The 27,603-nt window shown below is 47.5% G+C and overlaps 6 protein-coding genes across 6 annotated transcripts; 2 read left to right on the forward strand and 4 right to left on the reverse strand.

The window, feature by feature from the left end:
- Window positions 1-788: 788 nt before the first annotated feature.
- On the reverse strand, window positions 789-4,897 carry CLUP02_08453 (uncharacterized protein; the record flags this gene model as incomplete). The annotated part of the gene is made up of 18 exons (XM_049287442.1): window positions 789-895; window positions 951-977; window positions 1,042-1,102; window positions 1,164-1,431; window positions 1,472-1,624; window positions 1,684-1,974; window positions 2,043-2,096; window positions 2,169-2,298; window positions 2,395-2,522; window positions 2,556-2,699; window positions 2,760-2,810; window positions 2,867-3,124; window positions 3,189-3,480; window positions 3,540-3,633; window positions 3,691-4,031; window positions 4,091-4,312; window positions 4,381-4,638; window positions 4,693-4,897. 18 exons carry the CDS (start codon window positions 4,895-4,897, stop codon window positions 789-791), a joined length of 3,084 nt encoding a protein of 1,027 aa, XP_049144585.1.
- A 3,405-nt stretch (window positions 4,898-8,302) lies between these two features.
- CLUP02_08454 (adhesin protein Mad1) lies at window positions 8,303-10,471 on the forward strand (the record flags this gene model as incomplete). Its single annotated transcript, XM_049287443.1, has 2 exons — window positions 8,303-8,362; window positions 8,456-10,471. 2 exons carry the CDS (start codon window positions 8,303-8,305, stop codon window positions 10,469-10,471), a joined length of 2,076 nt encoding a protein of 691 aa, XP_049144586.1.
- Window positions 10,472-13,806: 3,335 nt separating this feature from the next.
- CLUP02_08455 (uncharacterized protein) lies at window positions 13,807-14,100 on the reverse strand (the record flags this gene model as incomplete). Its single annotated transcript, XM_049287444.1, has 2 exons — window positions 13,807-13,852; window positions 13,910-14,100. 2 exons carry the CDS (start codon window positions 14,098-14,100, stop codon window positions 13,807-13,809), a joined length of 237 nt encoding a protein of 78 aa, XP_049144587.1.
- Window positions 14,101-15,823: 1,723 nt separating this feature from the next.
- On the reverse strand, window positions 15,824-16,131 carry CLUP02_08456 (uncharacterized protein; the record flags this gene model as incomplete). Its single annotated transcript, XM_049287445.1, has 3 exons — window positions 15,824-15,934; window positions 15,998-16,019; window positions 16,082-16,131. 3 exons carry the CDS (start codon window positions 16,129-16,131, stop codon window positions 15,824-15,826), a joined length of 183 nt encoding a protein of 60 aa, XP_049144588.1.
- A 536-nt stretch (window positions 16,132-16,667) lies between these two features.
- Window positions 16,668-18,338, reverse strand: CLUP02_08457 (uncharacterized protein; the record flags this gene model as incomplete). Its single annotated transcript, XM_049287446.1, has 3 exons — window positions 16,668-17,581; window positions 17,638-17,920; window positions 17,991-18,338. 3 exons carry the CDS (start codon window positions 18,336-18,338, stop codon window positions 16,668-16,670), a joined length of 1,545 nt encoding a protein of 514 aa, XP_049144589.1.
- Window positions 18,339-24,283: 5,945 nt separating this feature from the next.
- CLUP02_08458 (uncharacterized protein) lies at window positions 24,284-26,672 on the forward strand (the record flags this gene model as incomplete). Its single annotated transcript, XM_049287447.1, has 11 exons — window positions 24,284-24,297; window positions 24,362-24,457; window positions 24,521-24,530; window positions 24,605-24,647; window positions 24,719-24,848; window positions 24,930-24,972; window positions 25,048-25,191; window positions 25,241-25,909; window positions 25,962-26,284; window positions 26,343-26,444; window positions 26,528-26,672. 11 exons carry the CDS (start codon window positions 24,284-24,286, stop codon window positions 26,670-26,672), a joined length of 1,719 nt encoding a protein of 572 aa, XP_049144590.1.
- Window positions 26,673-27,603: the final 931 nt, after the last annotated feature.

A 27,603-nucleotide genomic window follows, 5' to 3' on the forward strand; every position in this document is an offset into this window, starting at 1 on the left:
TCGTCAACGTAGCACAGGCTCGTGCTACAAGCATGAACGATACCGAATACCATCTTACCGTGAAAGATCCCATCCAACCCATCACAAACACAGCCCTTACCCCCCTTCTCCAGGAGACCAGTCTGTTACACGGGGCAGTGATGGGCATCTCGAAAAGCCGGCAGCACGGGGTATCCGTACCCGCCCTCATTACGGCAGATCGCCATAGTCGAGTTGGCGATCACACTTGGCCAAACTAGCAAGAGCAAAATAAACAGCGTTCCGTTTCACAGCCACCTCCTCGAGCCCCGCGAGAGTAGTGTATCCGTATCCGTAGAGTACTATAGCCAGGACCTAGAGGCTAGAAAGGAAGAGAAAAAACTAGATTAATGCCCCTGTCTGCCGAAGCGAAGCCGCGAGCGAGCCAGAGAGAGGGAGAGCTGGTAAGCAGGAGGAGGGATACCGCGACCAACACAGTTCAGCCTCGTGTCATGAAACCGAACCATCCCCGCCCCCACTGGCCGGCTCTTCCATCGCTACCATAACTCGCTCAGTCTCTCTGCCAAACCCATGATATCCATCTCGATATCCGTATCTCTCCCCACAACGGGAGGGAGGGGATAACCAGGCAGAGAGGAGGGGATCGAAGAAAAGACCCGTCAGTCGACCAACATTTTGCCGTAAGAATCGCGTTTGTGCGGAACTGCCGGGTACTTTTTTTTCTTCTCTCGACGAACCAGCTTCACAGCCACCCTATACGTCACGGTAAGGCTCGCATAAAGAACGCGATGCTGAGTTCGGATTGTCCATTATGCATGTTTGGCGGGGTATGGCATCGAAACAATTAGGGATCGGAGGCCTAGGAGATGTTTTTTCCTTCGCCCCTTTGCAAGAGTTCGGATGAAGTGGTCAAGAGCTTGACATCAGCTGAATGGGATGAATGGGATACCCCCGACTGCCTCGACTGCCACTGGCAAAGAGGATGGTGTTAAACGCGGCTATTGAGCAGGATCTTGACTCGCGAGGGATCAGGACGATAGACTTCGCGGGAGTTACGCTGACCTTGCCTCCCGTTTACCTCGCAGGGTGGCGTTGAAATATCGAGTAACTTGGCAACGAAGAACTGATCTAGTGCTTGATGGGAGGAACCCAATCGGTATTATAACACTCCATTCTTTCAAAACTTGGAGGATGCAGAACAGCCCAACGCATGCTGCTGTTGACTGAGTACCAACCAGTGGCTGAAAGTGAGCCGCGCTGGCACGAATAGTTTCGACAGCTGTCCACAGGAGGTTCTCGGGGATTTGGTAACCCTGCTGCAGGGGTCGGTCCGTTGAGTTCCTCTTTGGGATTTCAGCGACGACCCCAGCCATCACCGTCAGGGTTGCACCGTGGAAGACACCCGTTGGAGCATAGCAAACCGGAAGGGGTGGTCCCTGGTACGGACCTGGCCTGTCTTCCGTTATGTGACAGGGCAGCAAGGGAAGCGAACAGCAGGCCATCCATCGCGGAGTCGCGGTTGTTGCTGAATTTTCGGGGTGAACTGTCCGCCGCGAAAGGGCGCCGGTCCTTGTTAACGAAGGCAAGCCCGGCAACGGAGGTGCATCGGAGGAACAGTAATGCTCGAAAGCGAAGATGGCCGGCCCTTGCACCCAACTGTCTTGTTTGGAAGATCCTCAAAGTGCCGAGGAAACAAAATGCAACCTTGACAAGAGAGGTCGCTGAGAATAGAAGCTCAGGCGGGCCTTGGGAAATGAGAAGAGGGAAGAAACCCAGTGAACCATATGGCTAGAGACAAGACTCCAGGTCACGCCAACGGAACCAGGCGATCTCATGATCGGGACCGAGCCGTGATTGCGTTCTCTCTCGCAAACCCCCGTTTTGGATGGTCTGATTTCCTCTTTCGTCCAGCCAGGTATTGAACCAATCTGCGGGATCAATGATCGACGGCGAAGACGGGGCAGATAGTGTGCGTTCTGGGGAAGGCCGCGAAAGCTTCGGTTCACGGATACAGTTGTCGATAATTGATTGAACTTTCAATATTTCATCTCGATAGCGACCACAGCGTTGGCAACGAGATGAATGGCACGGTGTTCATCCTCTTCTCGGATACCGGCCTGGGGAGGAAGATGAACACTCAATACTTGAGATTTGGTATTGAGTTTTGGAGGTCTCGGACGATTCATGACGGCAGTGCTGGCCGATCTTCAAGTAGAGCCAGCGCGGGTTCCAACGATATACAGCTGGTCGCAATGTCCAGGGACGCCTGTCGGGAGTCACTTTCCACGGTAAGGATGGGTCTTGATGCCCATGGCGCCGCTGTCCGTGAGGGCGGTCGGAGTTTAGGGGACCACTGCGGTCAGTTATGTCATCCAATCTCCCCCGGTTAGGTCAGACCGTCGGGCCTAGGCTCACGGTCCTCAGGCGGTATCGGCTCAAGACATGCCGCTCGAGCCTCACTATTTGTCTTGGGGCTACTCGTCAGAAATAAACAGTCACCCGGACTGTGAATACGGATATGGATGTCGAAAAAGTTGACAGCTCTGAAGCAAGAAAGAGTGTTGTTTCAGCCATACGCGAGTGGAAATTGGAGGATATCTTGAGGACCTAAAACGAGGGAAAGACGGTTGTATTGCCGGCGACTTTTGGCATGGCTCGTGTTCTCAGATTCAGGTGAGCGTGCCTGATTAGGCAAAGCCCCCCGGCTGACTCGGCTCTTTCTGGCCTGGTGGGCATTCGATAGGGCAAAAGGCCCACGTCATGGTGGCAGGATCAGTCACTCTTCTGTAAAGTCGGTTGCGAATAGATGATGGATTGGGCGCCAGAGCAACCTAGAGTTGTATGTGTTGACGCTTTTGACGCTTTTGACAATGGTGGAAAACATGACCCGCCGGGCAAAGGATCTGGATGAAGTGCACTGTAGACCAAACAACTGGGCTTGTAATTGCATCTGGGCATAGCCGCCTGGCTCTCAACAGTTGGCGACGTTGCCTTTAGCCATTGACGAGTCGTCTCAGGTAAAGGCTTGCTTGCGAAAGACTCGACAGGTTGCGGTGAAAACCCGTGTCTCGGTAAGGCGCCTGGCATCCCGCAGCCATCACATAGTGCCGCGCGGTCTGGCCAGCGCTTCTCGATGGATTGCAGACTGCATGGCCTGTTAGTTAGGCCCGATACGGGTCCGGCCATCTTGCAGCGGTTCGGCCACCCACCGAAGAGAGAAAAGGATGCTTAAATCTAAAACGAAATCTAAACCGAGAAAAGGTTGCAGTTTGGCGATCCACACGCTTGAGGGAGCCGCCGAGTAGCCTACAAGCTGTGGCTGCAAATCAAAGAGCGAAACCACCGCTGGCGTTACGTTGTCGCTGAGGTTGCAATAAGCCGTTGTGTTGCCCTGATCATTGGGTCCAACTTCCAGAAAGAGGTAGACTGATAGCCCACATTCGGCTTCGTTGGCTTCGGGTGGCTGACTTGGTGAAACAAACCGTTTCCTCGGAACGAGCTCTTGAGATGGCAATCAGGCCAAGACACGATGGAAGACTCTTTGGCCTGTTATTCTGGACCGGTCGAAGGCCAAGCATTGTGACGTCTATTGACGTGTGATTTTGCAGTTGACCCGAGGATAGACAGCCGCACAGCCGCACGGCGAGGAGGGACCTTTCACAGGTCTACGAGGCTCACGGCGATAACGATAACTAGTAAAGATATCCGTACAATGCGCCAGAATGAAGCTGGCGAGCAGGCCTTTTTCGGAAGCAAATAGAGGTTTAGACGGATGAGTAAACATTCCCGATAACTAGCAGCGGCCCGTTCGTTTTGGTTGATCTGGGCCGGTTGACCGAGCCGCGATATCTTGGCAACACGGTGGGATTGAATATACCCAACACGATATAATATCGCTTGACAGGCGTGGCGACCAGACTGGGTCCTAGATCGAACGATTTGAAGCGAGCCTATTCTTCTCGGAAGAGTGTAGGCGGCGTGGCAGCGCAGGGAGCAAAAGCGAGGGAAGGAACAACGCTCAAGAGCTATCGTGGAGCTTCTGGCCAGAAGGTCTGAGCATCGTCGACCAGGGTGAAAACCAATGTCGATGGATTTGGGCAACAGGGCCGACAGGTCGCGTCATGATCGGGTAAAGCGTGCTTCGAGGATTTGGGCCGGGATCCCAGGTGTTCTTGCTCTCCTCTGAAGGGCATAGCCTCTCGAGATTCCGGCGTGCCCTTGCTGACAGAATTTTTCTTCGGGAGCAAGGGGTCCAGGGTAGCAGGATGGAGAAGGAATGCGATCGAGGTGGACTTTGGATGCAAGTGTATGACCATCTGGATGTGGATTGATGCTTTTTCCTTGCAGAGTTGGGGGTGATGGAGTCGAGCCTCGAGGTGAATGGATGTTGAAGTGGTGAACCATGGGGAAAGGAGTGGCGGAAGGACCACGCCGTGAACAAGGCGCCAGGGGCACGAAGTGGAAGTGAAAAGTTGTGGAGAGGATGACCCCGGGCAAGCAGGGGTAAAAAGAAGGAGCAGGGAAGAGGAAGAATCCCCTCCTTTTGGCAAGGCAAGGCAAGAGACAGGGGGGAGAAATGGCAGGGATCCAAGGCAACGTCGTGGGTTGCCCTTTCCCAAGAGGTTTCCTTTCCGCTGGTCATTGATTGGCTCCGAGATGCTGTTCCTGCATTAGCGCAACGGAGAAGCTGGCGCTGTGGCTGAGCGTTTCAACTTGGACTGGGCAAGGAGCCCCTCGCTTGGTAGGAGAAGTCGCCAGAGGAGAGGTTGTAGAAGACTCGAGAGGCTAGGAACAATTCAAAGGAGCAGACAGGCGGCAAGGAGTCGGGATGCAAGTAATGAGTGTCTGTGTCAACTGACAAGTAGAAAGCAGCCCAAAGCAACCCTCTGGGCCTCAAAAGAGCCGTTGTTCGGAGCATGACAGGACAGAAAGGGTCATGGGCGGCAGGGAACTACCTAGGAAGTTGAGTTGATTCGTCGAGTAAGTGTCTTTACTTCTTGAGGAATGAGTTCAGGTAAGATAGGTGCGACCAAATTGTCTGTTGTCTCTTTCAACTTTGTGAGGGTGACTTGAGATGATCTGCCAGCTGTCATTGGCTAGCCCCTTTCCACCGCCATGAGCTTCTTTCGTCCAATGCTTCCGTCCTTCAGGTGGGAGGTCCGACGGGAGGTACACCAATGGGCCCAGGTGCCAATACACGGGTACGCAGAGTGGTCCGCGTATTATCGACTTCCATCTATCTGGAGGGCTAGGGTAGGATGGACCAAGAATTGATTCTGCAGATTAAAAAATTCGATAACAAGAGTTAACAGTCTCTCCCGTCTCTAACTGTCTGTATCTGTCTGCACTACAACTCAAACTTTGCTAAGGTGATCCTTGAGACGCTCCATAGAGGGAGGCTGAGATGGATACGGATGCAGGCTGGAACACGGTTAACATTATCAACCTTTCAAATTAACTTTTGGTGACCTTTTGCTATGCCTAAAATACACACGGGTAATGATTACGTGCAGCATTCGGTGCCTCCATATGTGCCTTGCCGCCGTGTTGATCTTCCAAAGAGCCCCAAAGTGCTGGATGGGCTGACGTTAGGCGCGGAGGCCAGCGTATCGAGGCATCCTGGGGCATCCAATCCACGCCGTTTATTGGAGGGCGAAAGGCGGCGGCGAGTCCGTTTGAGACGTCCAGATTCGCCGTAGTTCAACCCCAGAGACTCCAGCCCGTAATAATGCACGATTGGCTGGATGTGAAGTGGTGGGGTCTTTGGATGGATGGATGGCGGGGCGGGTACGGAGTACCTACTATGGTAAGGTCTTTCTGCCCCTGACTAAGGTAAAAGCCACCCACCGATGGGAAAGAATTGGTGCACCCTTGGGGTTACAGTGTTTTGTGAGCAGTGTCGCAACCGACAATCAAAAGTGTGTGAAGTTGTAGAGCGATTACCAAATAGACTGGCTAACAATGAGCCATTCCCAATGCGGGATAAGGTACAGTTACAGCGAGTCGCAGATGGTAAGCCACGGGGTCACTTAGATCGGGGTAGGCGCCCGTTGTCCCCTCAAAAGATCAAAAAAGGCGTCCAGTCTCTACCGCAGTAGGTACTCTGTTCTGCTGGGGGAGATTCAGATTCCCTGTGGCGTCAAGCCTAGATTTCAGACCAAGCCCGGCGAGAGAAAAGCAAGCCTCTGGGGAAGGATAGCGCAAACGGCCAGCCTAGAACTGCACTCCAGACTCTCGTCTCTGCTACCTATGCATCCGCACCTTACTTGTACTTTGCCACTGAATGAACACTCAACAGGTGCATCCGTCTTTTCTTGCAGTCGACAGTCTGCAGACTGCAGGGGGGGCCAGGTATAGAGAGGCAGCTCACAGCTTGGGCCTTCTCACGTCGTCGGCGACGGGGTCTCTTTAGGTAGGCAGCCCCTGTCCATGCTCTTTCCTGTTCCTGAACGGGACAGCATTGGATGGCAAGGGGGAAGGTCACCAAGGGTACGTACCCGACTACTCACTTTACCGCCCAAGCGTCACGGCGGCGGCAAAACAAGGCGCAGAACTGGCAGATGGCAACTTTGCAGTATGCATCCTTCACCACCGTCCACGGTTCTGCGATCCACGATCCATGGCACACGGTTGCTGTTCGGATCCAGAATGCACAGAAACAGACAGTCAGACTTAGGCTACCGTCAATGTCTAAGACAGACAGACAACCTGCTGCCCCTCGCTCGCTCGCTCCCTCCCTCCAGTCATCTGAAGGTCGCAGACAGCGGCACCAAAGCGTACGCACCGACCTCATCTCATCTCCATCCGCAGCTCACAGACTCGACTCAACATCTTACTCTCACTCTCACTCTCACTCTCACCAAGCAAGTCCAACCCACCGACGCTGTCTGGCTTGTCTTGCATTCGCTTCCCGTCCTTTCCGTCCGCCCATGGCTTTGACGGATCGTCGACACCTTCATCTCGAGCATAATAGGCGGTGCTCTTTAGTCTCGGTCCTGCATCAACCGCCATCTCCACATGGCGTCCGTGTTGTTATTCATGAACACTTCTCCATCTTGCCCTCGGCCGTAGCATATCGTCATTGTTCACAGGACACACATCCCCATCTTGCCCCTAATCTGACTAAACCCTATGGCACCACCAAAGCAACTGCGGATCTCTCCAATTAAGCACCATCACACGGTTATGCATGAGCATGAAACTCAGCCTGGCCTACGAGCATGAGCATTACCTTTGTTCCGGAAGGCTGAGCACACTCAATCTCAACATCCATCACTTCCAATTCGTCAACCATGTGCCGTAACCTCCATGTAGTTTATGGAGAGGGCCTCCGGGACTTGAGCGAGGAGGCCACTGTTCAACCATTGGGATGGAGACACACACAGAGAGTCCCGTCCTCATGCTCAAGGATCAAAGAGGTTGTCCAGGGGCTGCAGTGCCCAAATGCACCCTTCTCCGTCTGTTCCTGGCTCCGATCCGAGCAACAAGTTGCTCGAATAGGAACCGTTCAACCGCTCAGGTGCCGGATGGGAAGAAGGCAGTGCTGTTTCTGGCCCCATCCTGCAATCCCCCATTTCCCAGCCCAGTCTTCAGTCGTAGCACCATCCAGAAGTCTGCTTGGAGAACCAAACCCCTGTTGGCGGATAGCATGGCCTTCGAAGAGGCCGGCATCAAACCCGGCTTCGCTTTGCCTTGCTTGCCATGCCCTCCGGTGACCTCTCCTCCTTTAGCCTCCATCCACCCATCCCATATCCACATCTGCGCCCACCACCGCACCACGGCCATCCATCAGCCAGTCCACAAGCCCCCATGCCTAGTGCGAGTGCTGTCCACATCCATGGCCATGCCACGGGTCCGCTGTACCTAGTCCGTGCAGCACGGCCTTGCACTTGCACCTCCTGCCTGGATCCACCCCGTCTCCGTCCCTCATCCCCGTTCGGTCCTCTCTCTGCGTCTGTTCAGTCAGTCACTCAGTCTGTCAGTCTCCCACCCCCCCTCCAGGCAAGCCGCCTGCTCAGGTGAGGGTGAGGGTGAGGACTGGGAACCTCACACCCAACCATCCCCAGTGATAGGAGTCGTCGTTCTTGTATATAGACTCTTCCTCTTCCCGCTCATGTTTACTGTTTCGATTCTCATCTTCATCGAACATTCTTTCCTACTTTCGTTCTATCAAACAACAGTCCATTCGCTTTCTGAGTGTAAAGTCATTCGCTTCTTTACTCTCAGCTTAATACCAACTTAGTTTTTTGTTTCCTCTACTTTCACTAGAACAAAGTATCTCTCACTCTCACTTCAAAGAAAGAATCCTCGTCCATCATTCAAAATGAAGAACAGCGTTGCTCTTCTGGCCCTTGCCGCCGGCGTCAGCCAGGTCACTGCTACCGTAAGTCTTCCTACAACAACATCTCCACAGTCGAATCTCACATGAGATCTCGTCTACTCCTCTCTGGTCGGTGATCACTAACAAGCTTCACAGGGCTGGAACAAGTTCCCTTCCTTCACCTGCCCCGAGAACACCGACAACAAGTGTGACGACAAGCAGAAGGATGGCTTCTCCTGGGGTGACTTGAACACTGGATCGTTCAGCAACTATGGCGGCTTCGACTTCAAGGGCTGGACCTGCGGAAGCGATTTCTCCAAGCGCGATGTTCTCTCTCCCCGCACCTTCGGCAAGGGCAAGGTCATTGAGGGCTCTTGCGGAAGCACCAAGGAGACCTCTCCCTCCTTCGGCTGTGGCTCCGGCACTAGCTCCCCCGACAAGTTCTCCATTGTCCACTTCGACGTCTCCGTCGAGTTCGACTGCGACCTCGAGTTCCACTACGACATGCCCGATGGCTCCAGCTGCAAGCACCGCTCTGCCTGCTCCAAGTCTGGAACTACTGTCAAGAACTCCCAGTGCGGTGGTGCCAAGAACGTCACCATTGTCTACCCTGAGCAGCCCTCCAAGCCCAAGACCACCTGCGGTGTTGGCATCCACACCATCAGCTTCGACTGCAGCCCTCCCCAGACCACCGTCCCTCCCAAGACCAAGACCAGCTCTTTCGCCATCGCCACCACCTTGAGCACCAAGACTCACGACAAGCCCGTCAAGACCACCTCCGAGGCCGAGGCCACCTCCACCGCCGTTGTTCCCTCCGTCTCCAAGCCCACCAAGCCCGTTGAGGAGACCACCGAGGCCACCAAGCCTGCCACCACCGGCCCCTCCAAGGAGACCGAGACTGCTCCCGTTCCCAGCAAGGGCGAGACCACCTCCGCTGCCCTCCCCTCCATCTCCATCCCCGCGGACTCGACCACTGCTGTTGTTCCTTCCGTCACCAAGCCTGCCGAGACCCCCATTGTCTCCAAGCCCACTGAGGAGACCACCAAGCCTGTCGAGTCTGTCACCAAGCCCGTCGGCGGTGAGACTACCTCTGCTGCCCTCCCCAGCGCCTCCGTTCCCACCGTCCCCGGCAATGGCACCCAGCCTGCTGAGACCGTCCCCGCGACCGTCCCCGCGACCGTCCCCGCCGTCCCCGAGACCAAGACCACTGTCTACGACACCACCTCCACCGTCTACACCACCCGCGTTGAGATCGTCACTTCCTGCGCTCCCGAGGTCACCAACTGCCCCGCCAAGTCCCACGCCGTTGTCACCGTCACCGTCCCCGTCTCTACCACCATCTGCCCCGTCACCGAGACCTTCGTCCACACCCCCGGTGTTCCCTCCAAGCCTGCTGCCACCCAGCCCGCCGGTGTTCCTTCCCAGGGTGTCTCCTCCCAGAAGCCTGTCGCCTCGGTCACTGTTCCCGCTGGCCCCGTTGAGACTCTTCCCTGCCCCGATGTCGTTCCCCAGTGCTTGAGCACCTGGATGTTCTCTTCCGGCTGCACTGACAACTCTGATGTCAACTGCTTCTGCCCCGACTCCAAGTTCGTCGAGAACGTCTTCTCTTGCATCTACTCCTACGGTGCCAGCGACGAGATCATCTCCAAGGCTACTCAGTTCTTCCAAGGCATCTGCGCTGCTCACATCCCTGAGAACCCTGCCATCGTCACTGTCCCTGCCACCATCACCACCGCCATCACCGTCTCGGCCACCAAGCCCGCTGCCACCAACCCTGCTGAGTACACCACCGTCACCGTTGACAAGACCATCGTTGTCCCCTGCGTCACCTCTGGCACCACCGTTCCCGGTTCCTCCACCACCGCCATCATCAAGACCACTCTCGAGGTTCCCCACGTCTCCTTCGCCACCAACTCCGCCTCGGTCGTCGTTCCCGTCCCGGCTCCCTCTGCCCCCGCCGGAACCCCCGTTGCCCCAGGCGCGACTGCCTCTTCCCAGGCCCCGGTTGCTCCCTACCCTACCACCCCCGCCGCTGGCGCCAGCAAGACCACTCCCGTTGGCACTGGCGGTGCTGCCGTCCCTACCACCACTGGCGTCGTTGTCGCCGGTGCTGGCAAGACCACCTTCGGCCTCGGTGCCGTTGTTGCCATTGCTGCCCTCGCTGCATTCTAAGCTGGGTAACATGGCTGCTTTCTCCCCTCCCCTCTACTAAGGTAAGATGAAACTTACTTGAGCGCGGAGGAGAGATGCTACCCCCCAAAATTTCCTTACTGTATCCAAGTCGCTGCACGCACACACAAATCTGTAATCTACAAGCCCGCAATTTTACATATCATTCTTACGATCCTTACGAAACAAACACATTGCATAGGTGGTTTTTTATAGGTCTGGAAACATTCGGTGTTAAAAAGGCTCTATATTCCCACTTTTATCTCAACTTGGCCGCGAACTTTTAGAGCGCATCAGAAAAAAACGGTGTTGGAAGATTTTTTTTTTATACCCCTTGGCTTGTTGGATTAATACTTAATTAGCTAGTTCCTTTCGAGAGGAATAGAAATGCGCTCTACAATGACTTTTTGGTTCCTCTTGCCTTGTGATGTCTTCCAATCCTCCGAGTACTCAAGTGACATTTGTAATAATTCCGTTAGGTTCGAGCTTGGTCGTACTGACTGTTCTACGTGAGTCCGAGCATGCTGCTGCTACTGTTAAGGTCGCAATGAGTCATGTGACGTTGTAGTTGAGACGACCCCGGAAATGAGCCGTTGTAATGCGATCGATTCCCCTTTGTCCCATAACTGGTATGACATAAGGTAGATAGGGGGAGCAAAAAAGTTCATTTTCGTCTTCGCATGGCTCTCCGTGTTGAATCGAAGTTTACCTACCAACTTGATAGAGTTTATCTGCAGTACGTATGCCCACAATCATGTTGTACGTTGGCCCGTTGATTAAGTGTTCACGGGCTCGCCGGGGGAGCATTGACCATGAACCCCCTCCTTTCCCCTTCCCCTCTCTTCACAAAAGGGAGAAACCATGGTCATCCGTCTGAGGGTTTCGAAAACCATGGTAGAATAGGCTTGCCTCGTCCGTCGGCCTAGCTGAGGATCCGTTTTCTAGGTATTGCCATTACTTGAGGAGCTTGGGTTCGGGTCTGGGTCGGGGATGGGATATACACTGGCGCCAGATCGTTGCAAGTTTGTATGTTCCCATTATACTGCTGTAGAGTTGACGATTCGTGAGGGCGATTCTGGAATGCCATTTCTCTGACCATCATGGACTCCGTTTGGGAATTGAGCAAGCTGGATTGTTCCTGCGGAAGAGTTCCTGCTATGCTTGAGGTTCAGTTCGGGGCTTGGGGACTTGGATCTCCCATTCGGAGAGCCTAGCTCAACAGCGAATGACACAATTTTTTGAGATATAGCCTACACTCACGTAAGTTGTGTTCAGGTATGGATGGAGGTAAGGTAAAGAATGACTGATTTGGAATGTCTGGTTCAACCTCGTAACCTACTTGTCTCAGGCTAGATTGCGTTGATAGGTTTGTTGGCGATAAACTTACCAGACTCTTCCCATCTACGCGGACGATATGATATTTCCATTACTGAAATAATCCAAAGTGGAATAAACATTTTTCAGAGTCAGAACCGCTGCCATATCGAAGAACAAGTCCCTACTACCGGGGTTGATCACCTGGCGCAGCTATCTGGAATTCGTACCGCTGTAGCGATGTAAAATTGAAAGCGACATCAAGAAGAAGTCTTTCCCAACGTCCTGAGAAACGCTTTTCGGCCACCGAATGAGGCAGGTAACCTAATCATCACCGTACATCCACCCATTTTGGAGAGCTTCAGAGAGAACACCAGTTGAGGAGTCGGGAACGCCTACCTATTGAATCTCATGAAGGTGATATTCCCGGAATTTGACAGCCGCTTCATATCGAGGGAGCTTCCTTCACTACGGTCGATCATGTTACCCAAAGTTATCGACTTGATGGCCGGAAGCGTCTTCTTTGGGCTCAAGGCCTTCGATTCCATTCAACAGTTAAGGATCGCCGAGATTCTTACTTTCGCCAATCACTTCAGAGCTATCACATCTCACCCAAATTTTATTGCCCCAATCAATATTTTCTTGATTTTGATGGAATATAAGTATAAATTAGAACGCTTGAGCTACGAGATGATGTGTAATGAATGACACAATGTAGAAGCCGCCGTGCAGAATTAGATGTCGTTATAGGTCCATCGGACCTTTGAAGAGCCTATATACGGAACTACAGTGAATATCCAGCTCTACCTTGCGGCAGAGCTTAAGTGATCTGTGCTACAATGTTCATTCGCCGTTCGTTCGTCGGCACCGGCCCGAGAAGTACGGTAGTAGCCCCACTTTTGCGGTGCCTCGGTCCCGGCTTCGGAGACGACGTTGCACATGCCTCGGAGTCATTCCCCTTAGCCTGTCCAACAAGACCGCCCGTCGAAACAATATGTGGTCGTCTTGTTCCCCTATTGCCTGATACTTTCACACGGCCAATAGAATTACCTTGGACTGTGCTTGATGAAGCGTTGAGTGTCATGTTGCGAGACGAGTTGCGTTTCTTGTCCTAGTCTTTCATTTTCCTGGTCATTTCCATGTGTGATCAATCCGACCGACTATCGAGGCCCCGCCTTGGCTCCAAGTTGAATCGTCTCAATACCGAGAACGAGGAGACCCGGTCGTAGTTACCAGTGGACAGGGCGGGACCCTCGCCGAAACCCGGCGCCGGAGCTCTCAGGGAGCAGTAAATCAGTCATCCATCTTTGAAATTTTGGAGTCTGGTTTAGTACTTGATCGTGTGCTATTGTTGTACTTGCTTTTGTAAGTTCAGTTGGCACCAAGCCATCTGATGGTGCCGTGACGCACGGTTAGACTTTTGCAAGCCAGCTCATGCTGGCGGGATCGGTGTCTCAGGGAAGGGGGGTTGTGTATCCACTGTGGCTCCATGCCGAGTCATCAGTAACCAGTGAATTATGAGTATCCGGCGTGACTTTGTTGTGCACTTCAGCAGAGGATGTGGTCTTCGTGAAGTTTCTGGCGGAGGAGATGGTCCATCCTGTCGACTCGCATCGGCAGAGATTCCAGGCACTTCTTATTCTACGCCCCCCAGTATGGTTCAGAGTCCATACATTGAGATGTGGCGTCACTTCCGCCCTCCTCTCAAGATGTATTGGAGGCTAAAGATTTCAAATGAGGCATAATGTAAAGATTGTCGCAGAATTACGCTGTACTGCGAACATAAGAGGTCTCAAGACCTGGGCGTTGATCTTTTTCACGCAATAGACCTGACTCCATGACGGACTTGGTTACACAAGAATCTAATAATTCATTGAAGCTAGACCTTTCGCTCTCTCTCTCTAAGTCCAAACAAATGTTCCTTATAATCTTACAGTCTGGTCGCTTGCTATGCAATCTCTAATGCTCATATTGTTCCCACTCTCTTATCCTACACTTATTCAACCGCTGATATCACTCTGAGTCTAGTTCGTGGCGCAAGCAGTGTACTTCTGGGCAGCATCCAGAGAGCTATTGCATAGTTAGTATCATTCTTCTGACATCAAGCGCTTCTTGACTCTGACTTACCAAGCGGTGATGCAGGCGGCGTCCTTGTTGCACTTATCAATGCAGGCAACCTGGTCGGCTGCTGTCTGCGTCTCGCAGGCGGCGATGGCACCGGGGTCCTTTCTGACCTCAAGAGTTGAATCCATGGGAGATGTGGGTGCGGCGGCGACCATGGTGGCAGCGAAGATGGCGAAGACGGTGGAAAACTGCATGTTGGCGGTTGAAGGTGGTAAGTGTCGTAGGTATATAGGTTCTGCTTGATGCTTTTTCTCGAGCTGTGGTACTTCGTTGGTAGTTTGGAGGCTATTCAATGTTGACGTGTGGAATGCGTCTTTGTTGGAAGCTATAGTTATTTCGTTGTTGTGTGATTGTTTGATGCTGAGGAGACAAGATTCGGAGAGGAGGCGGGAATTCTACTCATCTATATAGATTTTCGTAAACCTCTCATGACCCAACATCCTTCACCTGCCTTACCGCGATCGACGCCCGTGTAGGAGAACGCTGGACTTGCAACCCTGCCTCCACAGGACGCATAGTCCATGCCCAGACCACCGCAGGGCTCAGCCGAATGCGTGGGTAAGTGTGTGTGCCGGACGTCACTTCACGGGAGACAGGGATATCTGACAGCAATGACAACCGCAATGATGTAATTCCCCGACCTCCCTCTCCCTCTTTCTCGCTCTCACTTCAAAGCTTCAAGATCGTAGTGGGGACCAACCGATTGCCTTCAGCTCTCCGTATTCGGGTCCAGCTACGGTCGTCCGGGGTCTTCCCTTGGAAGGTCTCCCGATTTGCGTGCCGCCGACTCCGCCGGGTCCGGATCAATGACCTGCGGTTCCCTCCTACGTAGTAGTAAGCGAATACCTTCTCGCGATCGGCTTCCGTATTAGGCAACTAGAAGGAAGTTTGTTGGGTGTAAATCCATACAGGCGCTGTCCGGCAGTCCGTGCATAGCCTACCGATTACCTACCGCTATTCATGCAAAGGCAGGAAACATCAGACGACACAACTTGCGGCTGGCACCTCGGCATATATTTCTTACTGCGGGTCGTTCTGTGACGTCGCGTGGGCTGGTTGAGTTATACTTGAGACGAAAACGAGAAAAAAACGGCCAACTATCGCAAGAAGTTCCAGTATCCAGGTCGTCGGGCTTTACTTCCCATGGTCATGGTGGAGAACCGCACAAACCACTGCCTCGGGTCAAGCCTTCTCGTGCGAACAGCTGAAAGTGGGAATTTCCCGACTTGAGTGGCTTCCCTATCCTGGGTTAGGTGACGTTGGGCAGAGAGGAAGACACCGTTCAGATGAGTTTGTTCCGTTGTTGCGGCTTCTAGACCGGACCCCGTTGCGAACGACTACGTCGTAAGGCTTGCGGTGGCGGGGCGGTGACGTTTCTGTGAACTCTGTAAAGAGGGCTGGCTTAGTACCGGGCTATGTCTGTTGATTTGGGCCGAGGAGTGCGGGATCTGGACCGGCGCCGATGTAGTGTTAGTCGTGATGGCTATGATAGCATAGATCCGCGGCTACGAAGCGGTGTTGTAGACTCTATAGCTACTCTATTCCGAAAAGTTGCAGTAGAGCAGTGATTCTTTTTCTGACTGACCTTCTCATCATGACCCATTACATCAGCAATCACCAAGAATCAATGATATTCAGCTACTCAATCCCAAACTCGAATAACGCAGATCAGACCATACGTCGTCTTTACAACCCCTGACCTCTACTAAGTTAAGTAATCACCTGTAAAGAAAGCCTCACTAGCGGTTTCCGGAAGTGACTACAAGTAGTGGAGCGTACAGCAGGGTTAGTCTTCCGATCCAGAGAAAAATACGCATAACGTTTAAAGTTACCGGGGACGATTCCCGAGTCTTCCACGGCCCATATACGTTTCAATGCGCACCCCGGCCACGTCCCCTCCTCCGAGGTGCCAAGAATTTATGGACCGCATCCGTTGAGTCCGGAGTACATGTGATCGTCCGCTTCGTCCGGGGTCCATGTGCCCAAAGGTAATCCGGCGGTGCGGAGGACGGGATGACGGATATGACGCTATATGTATGATGTGGAGGACGAAGGGTAGCATGACGTATCTGATGTAACGACAACCTCAACTTCAGAGGAAATACTAAGAGACCTGGGTATGTCGATCAGTTTGAAGACTTATTGCAGCAAGCGTTAGCTAAATGATGACATGACAATATTCGAGAGCCTTCGAAAGGAGCTTTGAGGTCAGGAAGAAAGCCCATGATCATAAGTCAAAAGATTGGTGACCTGGACTGACATACCACTGAGCCAGCCAGGTGACCGTAGATCCACAAACATGTATTGGAACACTGCCCTCGGTTACATGGAGTCTCCAAGATTGACAGAATAGTCCAGAAAAACTCTCGCTGCTTACTTGACACCTCTCACACGAACAAGGGCTAAGAAGGTAATCCTTTGTTTGAAATGTTTATGATGTTTGTAATGTTTGCTGACAATCCAGGGCCGATCCGTCTCGACAGGCCAGCCGAGCTATGACTGATAACATTAAACTGGTAAGTATGTAGTAAAAAATATAATGGTATGTGCCGATTAAGTGGTCACCAAGTTGGCGTGACGTCTTTCAATCTCGCCTCCCCCACTAAATTCGCATATGCTCTGCTATCAAGCGTCGTAAATGCCAGAAAATACCGCGCCGCCTGCCCGCACAACGCCCGAAAACAGGGATGTTCAACTTCGTCTACCTTCGCTCCTTTTTATGAATGTAATGCTGTTTTTCCTTTCTTTCTTTGCTTATTGGCTAGTCGCGTCCTGATTCGCGTCCAGAGTCGGAAGCGTAGTCGTCGACGAGGCTTTGCATCTCAACGTCGTGTATCCTGCGATTCTGGATGCGCTTCTCCATGGGCTCTGCTTGTTCAAGAGAACCACGACGGCCCCAGTTGCGAGGTTGGCGCTTGAGGAAGGCACCGACGGAGCCCAGGTAGCCCTCGTGGCGGAGGAAGTAGGCCTGCTTCTTGCCTTGAGACCAGAACTTGATGGCGTAGCTGAGGGTATTGATCGTTTGCCTATGCCCGCGAATGAAGGAACCTCCAAAGTAGATGTGGTCCAGGTTGTGGATTTGAGATTGGAGGAAGGCGATCTGGCCAATGTTGTTGGATATCGCATATAGCAGCGAACGCGAGACATCTGCCCCAGAGAAGGGCTCTTCTGAGGAGTGCTCTGCTGCTCCCTGAGGGCCATCTTCAGCTGAGGCTTCCGGTGGCGGAGATGTGTTCTTGTTATCGCCATTGTGCAGTCCACCGTGGTCTTCCGCTTCATTCTCGGCTGTGCGCTTCATGCGGAAGACCTTGCCAAACGACGATGCAATCGTGGTGCTCTTGAGGCCAATTTTGCCGTAGTCTCCCCCGTAGATGTCGCCGACAAGCATGTCGACTTTGGCATTATCCCCCCGCTCTGACAGGTCGAGCATCTCATCAAAAGTGCGAGCGCCCGTCAGGAGGGAGAGCAGGCCCCAAAGCGTACCACCGCCGAGTGAGGTTCCGCCTACACGTTGGTATTGGCGGGGCCCGGAGACCTTTAGCATCGAGACGCCAGAACCTATGTTGACGAGGAGGTAGGGGTAAATGTTTTCTGAAGGCGAGACAAAGTGCATGGGGTCGGTTTCGCTGTACGTGAAGACTTCGCGGGGTATCTCGGTAATGAAGAAGTCGAGGCCTTGGAGGTAAGTTAGCAACCCTTGAGCATGCGCCGAGGGGTTTGCGAGAACTTACCAATTATCAAACATTCCATCTCTTCCTCGCGCAACACATCTACGCCCAGGACATCCCGCATCTTATCGTAGAACTTGAAAGCGCCGCCTCCCGTCGCCATAACGCTCAATTCGTTCGGTTGAGAGCCATTGAGGGTCTGCTGCTTATCCTTAAGGTGGCGCATGAACTCAATGCAGTCGTCGATGCGATCGGTCTCGAAATTGAGAAAGTTAAGACGACCGCCGGGCTCGGTGGAGTGCGCCTCGCGCGTAAAGTAGACGAGCTTGATCAAGGAGCCGCCAATCTGCGAAAACAAGGGGATTAGCAACTAAACAAGAAGGGGAAGCAGGTAAGGGCAGGAGGGAGTCGCATACGTCAACGGCGATATGGCTCACGACGGCATGGTGGTTGGGCAGGCGAATATCGCTCGTCTCGTGGTGAGTCGGGGAACCTCGGCCATTGCTCCTCGGAGAACTCGAGTCCGGATCGACGATGAAGGCGCCCTTTACATTGATGCGGACGGAGCCCGGCCGGATTATGGTGTTGTCGATTTCCTCGGTGCTCGTCATTGTCCGGGCTCTGGTGCGGATGTCGGCGCCGGCCAAGACTAAAGGCTCGGAGGGGTTGTGTTCGCTGTCGATGGTGTTGTTGAGAGTGTTGTCGTTGTCTTCGGGTCGGGAATCATCTATGGCAGAGCCTCCATGATCAGGCGCGGGGCACATGCTCGGTCTTTATTTGGAAGTGTGTGTGGTCGTCCGGCGCGCGGAGGGCCAGACGGAAGGAGAGAGAGAGGTCGAGTGGCTTGGGACGGCGCAAGTCATGAACTTGGGGAGGGTCCAAGAGCTATGTTCGTAGCCGTTCGCGAGGAGCACGGAGGACGGGCTGGGGAGGTTGCGTCGGACGGTGTTGCGGTTATTCGGTGCTGGACTGGTGTCGGCGCAGGGTTCGCCTTGCGCTGGGCGTCAGTTCGCTTCGGAGTTGAAGGAGGGGGGAAAGAAGCTCGGCGGAGGGCACAGAGAGGAGTGTTTGTCGAGGGCTTTGGGATTGTGGAACGCACTCGACGAATTTCAGTTGAACGTGACTAGGACCCTGGGCCGATAAAGCTACAAGGCAAGTGATACCTCACAATTTATTAGTACCTCGACTTACCCCCCTCCTTTTCTTTCCCCCTTCAGCGACAAAATGCGCGCGCGACCCCCGCGTCGTATCTCCGGAAGGTTCGTTATCGATAAGCGGCAGGTCAGATGTACTATTTCCTATCTGGGCAAGTGCCTAGGCGCTTTCTGGGGATTCGGCTAACGGAGCTAGGACCTAGGTACTTACCTTAGGGGCTTTACCAAGGTCCCTTCCCTTACTAAAATACCCGTCAACCTCTCAAGGTTGGGAAGTTCCAAGTTTAGTGGAGGTGGGTTGTTGAGGTCCCCAATGCCGCTGGACCGAGGTACGGCAGACTGCAAGAGGCACTCTGCTAAAACACTTTTTTCATGTGTTAAAGTAGAAATCGTATTTTACGGTTACCCTACTACCTAGGATAGGGTCTAGACTAGTATAATAACCTATAAATAGGGGTTATAGAGATTTATAGCTTAAGAAATATTTTAATTTCGTAATATATTAGACCGTACGGCGGTATATAAAATCGCACAATATTATACCCCGATATAAAAGTTTTTTTTCTCCTTATAACTTTATTATAAAAGGAATTACTACTTTTTACCCTCTTACGGGTAAAAATTACTCTTTACTTAAGTTATTAAACTAATAGCTCGCTTATAAATATTATAATATAGATTTATAATAATTTCTAGTTTCTATATAAGACGTTACCGAACTAATTAACCTCATGATACCTCCTTATAAAGCTATTTTAAAACGACCGATTAATAATAATATTTATATAAGCTCTGCCCTTTTTATATAATAAGAACGTATAAACGTATAAGCCTCGATATTAATAAAATCTCTTTTTACGGGCTTAAAGGAGCGAGAACGAAGTGTTTAGTAAATAAAAAAGGAGTTAAAATAATCGCTAAAAATTAATATCTCTATTATATTATATAACATATCCTTTTTTAAGAACGAACTTAACGGTTTCTAAGTAATAACTTATATTAATATCTAAGTTATTAAGAAGTTTATTAGGAAAGTTTAGTTTAATCGCTTCTTAACGTTTACTTTATATTAAGATATAATGCGATTTATTATTTTATATTTTATAATAAATTAGTAAATTCTTTTAATAAAGTAGATAGTATTTTTAATTAATATAAAAATCTTTATGATATTTTAGAATATTATAAAATAGCGTACGAAGCTATAAGTTTAGAGAGATTCCTTTTTAAAGCTACGATCTTATATAAAAAAGATAATTACTAACTTTCTATTATTTTTTAAACTAGAATTAAGTCGCTAGTTATTAAACCTTAGTTTGTAAAGAAAGGAAAAGGTTGTATAAAGCTAATTATAACTAAAACTTTAGGCAAAACGACGTATAGAAATGTTCCGAAAATACGGCTTTTAATAGGTATTAGTATTAAATTAATAATAAAAATTAAGGAGGAATTATTAGTTAAGTAAGAAAAGAAGATCGTTAAGAAGGAGGTAAAGGCTAAGAAAAAGGTTAAAAAGGATAAAAACGATAGGAAAGACGAGATTATAGTAGTTTGATAAGAAGATAAAGTTTACGATAGTAAATAACTTAGTATATTATAAGGATAAAAACGAGCATTCTTATTAATAAATAGTTTAGAATAAATTATAATTGTATTTATAATTCCTCTTCGTCCTTAGTATCGCTCGTAATTATAAAGCTATTTAATACTCTAAGATTAATTTTAGAGTTTTCTAATCTTTACTTAACTTATATAATATTACCTTATAGTTTACTAAGTAAAGTAATTTCTAATTAGAGCTTATTACGTATATACTACTTTAGATAAATAAGAAGATATTAATATATTTTAAAATAAGGATAATTAGCCTTACTAAACTTTGTATTTTTAGTTAATATAATTAGGGAGCCCTTAATAATTAAGGTATAAATTTATAAAGTAGCTTAAGGAAGATATGCGTTTAGATTATTACTATTCTAAATAGCGTTTAATAGTTATTAAACTTAGTCTTAGTTAATTAGTTATATAAAGTCTTATACGGTTCGTAACGTAAGTTAATAATATAGTTACTATAACTAACTAAAAATAACGTAAGGGCGACTTTTTTAACGACGAATTTGATAAGAGTTCTAAATTTATACGAAGTTAATAAAATTAGAACGAATTAGTAGTATATACGTAAATAGAAGTATAATCTAGTTAGAGAGTATATCTATATAAAATAGCCCTTAGAACTTAAGTAGTTAGAAGTATTTTTATGAACGTAAGTATACTTATATATACTAAGATATATATTACTTACTTACTAATATACTAATCTACTTTGATAAAAACGATTTTACTAACTTTTAATCTTAATATTATAGATATTTTTGCTAAAGATTTAGTAATTACGGAATATAATTAGACTTTTTATTATTAAACGGTATTATAAAAAGTAGTAATAAATACTAAACATAAGAACGGTTTCTTTCCCTCGGTCTAAACGAACTCGTAATAACATAAATCCCCGTTATTAAATAACAATAAGATATTATATAAGTATATTCCGGGACGTATAGGTAGAAACCCTTATATAGAACTATATAATAAACCGTGAATAAGTATTAATATTAGTATAAATTTTAAATCTAAATAGTAAAAGCTTATTATACGTATTTAAAAACTAAATATAATTTAGTCTAGGAGTCGTAAACCCTTTATAACGGTATTTTATTTTATTTAACCGATCTTAAACTTATTATGGAAAGGTTTATAATATATAAAGTATAGTTTATTTTAGTTAATAATATAAGCTTATTAGCGAACCTATATATAAAGATACTTTTTATTATACCCTTTAGTACGGTAAGTAACCTCTAGTATATTAAAAAAGAACTCTTTTAATCGTTATTATATAATTGCGAGCTATTCTAGTATTTATTATTATTAAAACTGATTTTATTAACGAAGTATTAATAATCCTATAGCCGTAATTATAAATCCTTTAGACTAGAGTTAAAAAAGGATATTTTTATTATTTAAGTATTATTAAAAGAATAATTCTTAGATACGAATTAATAGATCCTTAGAAAAGACCGTACGCTTTTCTTATTATAAATCCTATTTTATAAGTTAACGTTCGAAAGTTCGCTTTGTAATTCTAGTATTAGAAACTATAAAGATATGTATAATAATTATATTATAAGTCTAATTACTCTCTAACTTTATAATAATTATCGTTCAATATAGTAAAAGATTAATACGTAGTCGTACTATTTTAAAAAAGTAGTAATATGTAAAATAAGAAATTAAAAAAGAAATTTTAAGTAAGGGGTAAATGTTTATATATAATTATAGCGATATATAGGGGTATCCTTTTACTTATTAAGTTTTATAAGTATATATATAAAAATATAGACGCTTATGGGGATCTATAATACTAAAAAGGATAGAAAAGTATATAACGATAATATATGATAAATGAAAGTTTTATAATTTTATTAGAAACGTTAAATTTTGGGGGGAGCCTTTATACGGTTAGTTACGGCCTCTTACGGGCTAAACTAAGTGCGTATACTCTAATTTATAGCTAGTAAGTGCCCTATAACTCTATAAGGGCCTTACTACCCGGGTATTAAGCTTAACCGTACTATATCTTAATATATACCTATATAAACTCCTATACTATACTATATAAAAATATTAAATTAATTACTTTTTACTTAGAGTCTATATAAGTTAGTAACGCTCTTTATAATTTTATACGCTATTATATATACCCTCTTTATTATTTTTAGCCTACTTAGTTACTTATTTAAGGGCTTTTATTATTATATAGAGGTATATAGCAGGGATAGTACTTAAAGACTTAAGTAGAGCGCCGATATAGACTTTATTATAGCCCTTATAGTTATAACTGCGCTTAATAACCTTAGTAAGTATATTACGAGTTAATACGAACCGTTAATAGATTATAAATAGATATAAGGTAGTATAGGGTAATGTATAAGTAATAATAGGAGGCGTAACGAGCGTATACTCGTATATAGTAAATATATAGTTATAATTAAAGTAGCCCTTACCCGTAAAAGTAACGTAATTAGTAAAAATGCTTTTATTAGCTTTATAATAGGTATATAACTTAGTACTAGTTTTAGTATCGCTATATACGGTTATTTAGATAGTATCGGTAGCCTAAGTACGAGTTATAGTAATATCCGGGGGTATATAACGGCTATTCTTAGTAATCTTAGGGTTAAGCTTAATCTAACGCTAGGGCTAGATTATATAGGTTAATATAGTAATATTAGATAGTATAAGGTAGTATATACTAACTTATATAATACTAAGGTTATAGATCTAATAGAAAGTTTTTAAAAAAGAAAATAAAAAGCTTATAAATAATATAAGAATCCGTATAATAAAAAAGCTATTATATAGAGGTATACGTATTAGTAAAGAGGTAAGAGGTTATTTTATAGGACGTAAGGTCGTTAAGGTATTATATAGGTTAGTATATAGGGACCGTTAGGAGCTATATACCCTCGATACGAGCCGGAACGCTATATTAAGCGCTTATTATAAGTATTATACGGCGTACGTAATTATTAAAAAAGGGAGTATCCTATACGAAATTGTTAGTATATATACGTAAATAGTTAATACTAAAGAAAAAAGTAAATAAAAAGAATTAAATTATAAATAGGTATATATACGTAATTATACTTATAATTGCGCGTATATTAGCCTAAGAAGAAGTATAATTACTAATTAATAAAAATTACACTAGTAATTGCGCATAAAATTGCCTAATTATACCTAATTAATATTTCTAATTAGTAAATTACGAATATTATACTTATAATTGCGTATTTAATTAAGTAATAGTAATAAAAGTGAAGTAGAAAAGGGTATAAAGTATAATAAGGCGAAATATAATTGCTAATAAGTAACTATAGGGGCGTAAGCGGATTACTTACTTTATTTAAAGAATATTAAGTTAGTTGAGAGGAAAGGGAAATTAATTAGTAATAGAAATTAGTAAGGAGGATATGCCCCCTAGCTACCCCACTTTTACTAGGCAGCATAACCGCCCTTATGTAACTACTACTACCTACGGTTATAAGTAATTCTTTATAATAATATACGGGATTTATTATAATATTTATTTATATATATAAGAAAGTCGCGCTATTAATGCTTAAAATTTACGGTAGCCGTAGGTCTATTAGAAAGAACGGTTTTGGCGGAGTGCCTCTTGCAGTCTGCCGTACCGAGGCTTTCGGGGTACCTCAAGCTAGGTGATCAATCGCCAATGAAGCCCATCCCCTCATCATCGTGTAGCCATACTTCCTTTTCTCCGCAAGAATTCGGAAATGGACATGGACTTCGTCATTCGTGCGACGTTACCTCTAGCTTCTTCGGCAGCCATGCAGAAGACCTTCTAGGTAAGCCAATCGACTGCGACCAACTGTAATCCTGAGATTGCCGTAGGTTCGATCAATATCAAGCCTCGACCTGCATTTCATCGTTGGATGCGCTAGGTACTCCCAACGGGTTCTTCTCAGCATCACATGCCACTTTCCCAGTGCAGCTCAATTGCCATAGCTCTCAAAAGTCGAGAAAGAAGCTCACATAAGTCTCACTGTCAGCAACCATCTCGAATTCGGTCTTGGGCCCGAGCCATGGGATGCCGCCACGCCATTTGACCAGCCGTGCGATTACTCTCCAGATGAACACCAGCTCAGGTAATCCACCGGGAAGGATTTGTCCTAGCGCCGAAATCATAGATAGTCGCTCACAGCGCACAGGACTTGGCTCGTCAGTGTGTAATCTTCAAGGTATTTAGGTAGCTACTAACTCATTTCACTCTATGTAAGCATGCCAGGAAATAGCACTTGGATAAGCTATGTTTTGGTATTGTCTGTCTTCTCATCAGTGACCTCTGCACTCATAATGATAGGAGGAAGATTCCCCTCGGTTTTAGTGCCAACGGGCAACCCCGTCAGCGAGCTACCGGCCGGACGGCAGATGGGCCCACAAAAACACGGCGTCATTTGACATTGGGTCCGGTAACCCCCGATTCAAGGGAAGACGAACAGGAGCCAAATTGAACAAAGAACTCAGGACCGCCCAGAGGTACCCCTTCGTTTCAAAATTACTCACCAATTGAACATGCCTCTTCAGATACTGCTGACTGAAGATGTTGTCCCTGAACAGCGACCGGGTCTCACAGTCCGCCCAGTTTTACGCACTTCTCGCGGTGTCAATGAGCAAAGGTGAAGCGGCCCGCCCCTCACCTCTTAAATCAGACCCATCTACCTTGGATGTCCTCTAGCGTGGCTGGAATGTGTCTTCTCGAAAATACAACGGTCAGTCTTGCCATGATCTTCTCAAGGACCGTCGCCAGTCTCTAGCTCGTTCAAGAAATATCTTCATCGAGAGTGACTCAAAGATTTCCGAGGATGAGTTTTCCACACTCGTTTCCCCAAAAAGATGGCCGTGCTCCGTCACACACCACAATGCCTCAGAGCCATCGCCTACAGATTCCATTCACACCTCTTAAGGACCGTCTGTCGTCTCAGCTCCAGGGACCTCCGATGAATACGTCGCAATTCGACTCTCAGGCACATCCAATGAGTCTCCATAATCTTCATCCCCAGACTGATCCCCGCTACGTGGTCCCGCCTGACTACACTATACCCAACGTATCACCTGGGCATCCTCAAGATTATTACCAAAGCCAGGGACCTAAGCCAATCTTCCAACCTCATGGGCCAAATTTTCGCACAGAGTCAGCCCAAGAACCTCTACTATTTGAAAGGCCACCCCCAGATCAATATGCAAGTAACATATACGAGGACGCAGTATATTTTGATCAAAGGGAGAACGACTTCCTGGACGATGACAGTGGCACCAGATCTACCATATGCGACTTCCAATACACCAACGACTGGGCCCAGAATAGACTGAGAAACCCGCCGGAGCGGTCTGGTCAGAGTTCTCGAGACTACCCAAGGAAATCGAGGGGCTTTGAGCACGATGACCCTCGAGATCGCGCCATGAGCAGCGAGAAGGGACCTCTTTGGAGTTACCGAGACATCAGCCGGACAGGGTTGGACACAGCAGAAGGATGGCGGCAGCAGGCGAGTTTTGGCGCGCCTCAAACTAGGGAAGAAAGGCATTCCGAACAAAAGCAGGTGCTAAGTTCTGAAAAAGGTGGTGGAGGCCAGGAAATAGCAATGGATTTAGGAAGAGAAAGGCGTTTTCAAGGAGAGATGGGGAGAATTTCCCAAGAACAATGCAGAGGCCCTCGAGGGTCACGCCTTTCGGAATGGGCCTCCTCTGTTACTAGGCCGACGGCTCCCAGGCGACGCGGTTCAGGGTCAAGCCGCTCGACTTCACCCGATGAAGCCATTAATAATTATCAGCGGGAGCCTGTCGCTTAGAAGAAAAGCAGCGTTTGCCAGAGCTTCCGCCATGACAGAGGGAAGCCTTGAGTCATGTTCAAGAGCAATTCGAGGGCTGTCCAAAGACGAATTATACCTCCTAGAAGTCTACGAATTCGCGGCGAGGTGGGTCCGTTGCTTCATATAGCATCTATATAGCAATTCACAACACATTAACGCGTAGTGCAAGCTCTTTCGATGCTGACAGTACTATCGGGCTGCCTTGGTCATTGGCTGCTGAGCCTGTCTCGACAAGTATGGAGATAGTTATCCGTGGCGAAGGCTTGTCCGAGACGTGTAAATAGGAACAGCAGAACGACTCCCGATACTCAACTTCTGAACTAGGGGTGGAACTCATGACAACGACAGGGCCCTCGAATCCACGACTACCTCTCGGATGTCGAGCATCACTCTGAGAACAACTATGAAAATTTCCGTCTACATCGGGATTTATCTTGAGCTGGTTCAAGAGCCACCGTCCGTAGCGTATCTCAGGGTGTTGGTATACACGTAGGCAGGTCAGACCTTTTGGGTCGCGACTAGGTCAATAGGTTAGTATAGGTCTATTGCGTGTGTGTAGGAGGGGAAGATCGTAGGCAGAGCCCGCGGTCCCTTAGTGGGTATAAGTAGGTAGAAGGGTCCGTCTGCACGGGCCTAGACTGCCTACCTACCACCCCTACCTAACTACTTAATAGGGCCCCTTTTCTACCTCGTAATCTAACATTAGCAGTCTTCTACTTTTGTAATAGAAAAGGCTAGAATAGGGGCTAGGTCCCCCGCTAGCGAGAACTAGTAGTAAAATCTATAGTTAATCCCCTATTTAGAAGTACCTAAAGCCGTATACTAAAATTTTAGTATAGCTTCTGCTATAATTATTCGTATAGAAATTTTAGTATCCCCTCTTTTTAATTACTTCCTAATCCTTTAATATATATAATCTATATACCTAAACTCCTCGGAAATTATCGAATCTAGCGTAGTTAAAAAAGAGCTTTTTATTAGTCTAACTGCGCCCCGAACACGTGCGTTTCTCTCTAAACCGAAGCCTAAGAGGCGTATACGTTCGCTAAACGACTTATTACTTATAGTATACTATTATTTTAACTACGTATTACCTATCCTTCTATCTTAACTATAATAATTCCTTTATTAACGAATCGTTCAAAGGACTTGTTCGGTATGCTCTTTATAAACCCGTTAGCTAGGTTATTATCGCTACTAATCTAACGGATCTCGTAGAGCTCGTGGCGTTCGTATAATTACCTAAGTACTATAATATTTATTATAAGGCGCTTTTCTTTTATAATACCTAGCTTAACGAGGTATTTATATAGTAAGTATAAATCTATATAGACTATAGTAGGGATCTTTAGAACGTCGAGTTATTTAGTAATAGGGTCTAGGGTAGTTAAAATAGTATAGGTAACGTTAATACCTACGACTAT

Source organism: Colletotrichum lupini, chromosome 4 (genome assembly GCF_023278565.1).
Source record: "Colletotrichum lupini chromosome 4, complete sequence".
Classification (NCBI taxonomy): Eukaryota; Fungi; Ascomycota; class Sordariomycetes; order Glomerellales; family Glomerellaceae; genus Colletotrichum; species Colletotrichum lupini.